General features: G+C 39.0%; 1 protein-coding gene across 1 annotated transcript in view; it reads right to left on the reverse strand.

The window, feature by feature from the left end:
- The window catches only part of CDC73 (cell division cycle 73), a gene marked incomplete at its 5' end in the record, with an annotated part of 107,634 nt that extends 102,702 nt beyond the window's left edge, over window positions 1-4,932 (reverse strand). Inside the window, one exon of the mRNA XM_010023080.1 lies at window positions 4,762-4,932. Coding sequence (XP_010021382.1) covers window positions 4,762-4,932 — 171 coding nt within the window. The remainder of the gene's footprint in view (window positions 1-4,761) is intronic.
- Between the last annotated feature and the right edge of the window lie 132 nt (window positions 4,933-5,064).

Below are 5,064 nucleotides of genomic sequence, written 5' to 3' on the forward strand. Positions count from 1 at the left end.
TGTAAAATCATGAAACAAAGATTTTAACATTTAACCTCTCCACTTCCCTCTCACGCATACACTTCTTTTAGCGAAGTTCTCTATCTTTCCAGATGAAAGTTCAGAAAGCAAGCAGTAATATTATTACCAGGCTATTGCCAACTAGCGAACTATCAATTGTGTTAGTTATGAGCAAAAGATATATGTTCTTGCAGCCCCGTTACTGAATGAATTATAAAAACTGTCCAAAATAACCCAAAGTAAGAGCTGGATGGGTTATAAAATATACATGAAGTAAGACTTCGGAAAGTGTAAGAACACATTCTCCCACATCTCAAACCTATTTATTCTGATTATCAAAGGAACTGTCTACCTTTTTTGGGACAGCTAGAGGAATGTAACTGAACCACAAATGGAAAAAAATAATTAAATAAAAAAACATATTATGTGTCTTTTGGGTATAATGGGATAGAATTTTCACCACTAGAGAGAAATCACAATGAAGAACTCCGAATACAAAAGCTCCACGAAGTCTAGAGAACAAAAGGTTCATAACGGTGCCAAAAGGTCAAAACAAGGAGTAGCCAGAAACTAATTGTACACAAGACCAGCAAAAGTGAAAGAGACTGCAAAATCACAATGAACTCCCATAGTGAAGTCAGGTAACTTCAGAGCAACATTAACATCAGCAAGTTCAGTCTTAGCTTCAAAACAGCGTGTTTTAAAGAGACGCCTTTTAAATCTAAGAAGAAATCTGTTCTGTGCAACAATCTGAAAAGCAAACCAAAACCAACCACAACAAAAAAAACAATCCCACAAAACAAGGCCAAAGAAAACCTGTAGTTTACAGCTTGGTTGCATGTGCATCAAATGTAATTTCCCCCTCACACACACATTCACCCCTTTATGCTGTTACTACAAGATGTTGTAGGAGAAGCAATGCCTGTCCTCATTTCAGAACAAAACCTGCTCCGAAAATATTTTAACTCTCTGATCAGTTAAAATATTCCATCATCTTCACAACCCTCAGTGAAGGGACCAGCGATTCCAATGCCCAGATTTGAGATCTGTCAGACCCCAGCTCCAAGCAGGACAGGGCCTCCTCTGTGCTGCCCAGTGCCCATCCCCAACTAGACAAACCAGACAGCTCACCTCAAAGCCTGCGGAAGACAACCCACCAGAAAACCAGGACACAACTGTAAAATTTAAGACTGGCACAGAAATTTTATCAAACCAGAGATTTCAGGGGGAAATACATCCATTAAAATCATATGAAGGAGTGTTTCCATCCAAGTACAGTGGCTTTCCTCATGGCTCACCATCAGAATCAAAACATGCACCACGGAAGCGCCAACCTCACTGGGGGAAGGACGAGGAAATAAGAAACACTCAAATATAACTTCCTTGAATCTGAAAGAGCTACATAAACGTATACTGTATCCAACAGAAATGCAAGTTTCTCATCTCCATACTGTGAATGTAACGCCACTACTGCTTTTCTTCCAATTACTTTTCTGAAATTACGTAGAATCAAAGTGTTCAGTAACCTGTTCAGAACTTATTACTGGCACTAAGATTGAAAACACTACTTTCATAATGATGCCTGAGAAAAACAAAACATGAACAACATGCAGTAAGAAGTGATTCAAAATGTCAGGAGAATGCTAAAGGGATATTTCTATCACTGTTCCTTCCTTCCAAAACCTTCCAAAGCTCTTTGCATGGGGTGGGGAATGTGTGTAGTTTTTTGCTGAAGAGGAAAGGGAAGAGACATAGGATCTTTCAGCTGCTAAGAAGCCAAAAATTGTCCTCGCAATTGCAGCCAACAGAACTGGATTCCTCAGCAAGGAACTGTTTGAGTACCTTACTGTTTCACTGCTATCTTTGAGGGGGTGGTATCTAAACATCTTCACAGCACTGGTAGAAACATAAGTTTCATGCACACAGACTTGGCTCTGAAGTGAAGCCTATGTCACATGAGACAGCTGTCACTTCATTTTAAACCTGAAGTTTTAGATTATCTCACTTCAGAAAAACTCATTATTTCTTCGAAGTGTGCCATATCCACTGAACGTTGTATAAATAGTCTAGCTGGTCATCTGTTCAAGACTTAGCAATATTTAGCAATAAATGGCATAAGATAGAAAACAAGTAATGAACAGTTATCTATTAATTTGAAAATACAGCATTACAAAGCCACAGACATTGCCAAAGCTCAGCAGGGCACAGCTGGTACTTCATCACTTAAGCCATACACGCAAGAAATCCCCATGCTCATTAAGGTTCTAAGAGGACGTTTTATGAGGAGGACAAGATATTGCACATTAAAAGGAGAGCATCAGATGGGCAAGCAGTTGTAGGCAAGGAGAATATCTAAATCTAAACTGACATTTCCGTATCAATTTGAGTTCCTTTCAGATTTTCCAGGTAGAAAGAACCCTCTCAACAAGCTAAGAACTAAAAGCAAGCTGATCCAGAGGTTGCTTGCTTCATTCAATTCACAGACATCTCAAGTAGCCAAAGAAATTAATTCTCTTATTTCCCATATTCAGTAACTGCATCATTTACTTAAGGAAAAAAAACCCCAAAACAACAAAACCTTAAGATTCAGACCTGAAGAAGTCCACTAGTTATATTTTTGCTTTAATAGTTATTAAGAATTGCATCTCTTAAACAAAACTCCAGCTTAACAAACGGAGAAAATGTTTACGTAATGCAAGAGAGCGTTTCACCTGCTTGTTTTTAACACCAGAAATTTATTTCCTGCTCATTCATTCCCCTGCAACCTGTGGATGCTAGGAGTTTACTCATTTTTAACTGCTTTATTTCCTCTTTCATGTTTCAAAGCCTGATTTTTTATAGAGGTACTAGAAGCCTGCTTTCTTGCATGGATGAGACAGTAATCTTTAAAAATACAAGACTAGACATGCAGCATATCACACAAATTGCAATACCCATGACCAGCTGCTCGCTGGTTTAAAACTTCTCAGCTGTGCATACAAGCCTCTCTACTGGGTAAACAAAGCAAGTAAGTTTCTCTGTTAGACTAACTCCTTCCTTCAGTTTTGAAACAGATGCTATAATCTTCAAGGGCCATTAGATAAAAACACATGAAACATCTAATCCTAGACCATCTAGCCTTCTTCATGTGCCAGCAAGAATACTCATACAATTATTATCTGGAAACTAACCTGGATTAAAATTAATTTCTGCCTTTTTTTTTCCTTCCCCTTTGGGTTACTTTGAACTTGGCTCAGTTCCTCAGACCAATTCACTGCTTGGCTGACACTTGTGCTAGCACAGAGAGAAGGCAGTGCAGGGCAGCATTGCTGACTTCTGCCAGCTTAGCTGCTTAAGGAGCCAGAGTCTTAAATGTCTAGTGCGACTACTACTTCTAACTCTAGCAGGGACAGAATGCCACCATGGCAGTTGGACTTGCATTACTCTCTCCAGACTGGCAAGTAGAGATGCAATTACAGCAACTCCACACTGTGGACACCTAAAACAGAAATCAGAGTTTGCTTCATGAAAGACTAAGCCACTAACAACTGCTCAGTGCAAGCATAGTTTGGATCCTGTCAAGTGACCTGAATATAAAAGTTTTTGGAAGTGATCCTCATAAATCCCTGCATAAGTCTGGAAATTACATAAATTAACAGCCTCTAAACTGTGGTGTCAAAGCTACTGAGTATGGCTTGCATAACTGGTCTCATTTTTGCTGTGTCTTCAATGTAATTAGACACATGTAATTCCACGATGGTCTGATCCTACCAAAAGTTCAGATGCTACTGGTCTAAGCCAAGTGGCTAACTAACTTACTTCACACTAGCTAAACAACAACAAACCTCCAAATTCTACAACACATCTGCGGGAAAGGGTGAGGACGCAGATATGAGGTTACAGCTGCTGTTCTGCAGCAGTAGAGTTAGGCTGGCATATCAGTTTCTCTGTTCCCTACATAAAAGCAATGAAACTTGTCTGTCTGGTTAACCATTGCTTGCTACTGCTTGGGAAAATCAACCTACAAGGAAAGCATCACAATTCCTATATGGTTGCTCAGCAAAAATAAAAATAAGACTTTTCAAGAATTTCAAAACTTAACTGCTTATCCAAATACTTTTCTTCTTCTGTCTAGCTACCAGTATCTGTCCCTCAGCCAGGAAATGCAAATAAATCCAAAATGAGTTTCTGAAAGCTTGAAATAAGTAGTAAAATAGCACATTTCTAGTTTTAAACAGAGAGCAAAGTAAAAACAGTCTTAAATCTATCTGTAAGTTAACTTAAACAAAAAGGTTTCTTTCTCAAGCTTAAAGTCCAGATATTGGACCAATACTTAAGTTCATATCATAGCTATGAAAACTAAGCGAAATAATCCCTGGTCACAGACTTAAGTACAAGGGTGGGTTGTTTTTTGGTTTTGGTTTTTTTTTGAGAAATCTGCAGATTCTTCTGATTTTCCATCAAGCTTGACAGGATACTCTTTGATCAGTACCTCAAGCATTCACTATCTGATATTTAACAATAAGTATTTCTTTCTCTTGGACTTAAAAAAGATTAACTGAATCCTTCTCTTAGGACATTAAAAGCAAGCAGCTGCTAAATTCAGAGGAAAGGAGAAAGAAAAGTTCTCTTGCACTGTAAGCAATACGTACCATACCAGAAAATTCAACAGGTACAAAGCCTCCTTTTCTAGAAGATTTTTTTAAAATAAGCATTTAACCTAATATAATCATTTAAATAAGAGAAAGCCTATCTCTGCTTGTTGATTATGATAAGACCAACTAGGAACCAGCCTGCATTAGGTCCAGTGCAAGAAAAGGCCTCAGCTCGGAGTAGCTGAGGAGGAGCAATGCACCTCCATAGTTCAACAGGGCTGGCTGGGGACCACAGACAGAGCATCGACTTTCCTAAAGCAGGATCAAGCTCCAGGAAGCGAAAAGTAGCCCGGATAGACTAAAACAGTAAATACACAACCGCTGTTTTGCATACAAATAAAAAAAAAAACTTGGAGAAGGTGCCTCCTGCCATCTCATCGCATGAGCCCGCAAGACCCAGCCCCGCTGCGACTCTCCAATCTCCCGAGGT

This window comes from Nestor notabilis, unplaced genomic scaffold, assembly GCF_000696875.1.
Source record: "Nestor notabilis isolate BGI_N333 unplaced genomic scaffold, ASM69687v1 scaffold4341, whole genome shotgun sequence".
NCBI classification, from domain to species: domain Eukaryota; kingdom Metazoa; phylum Chordata; class Aves; order Psittaciformes; family Psittacidae; genus Nestor; species Nestor notabilis.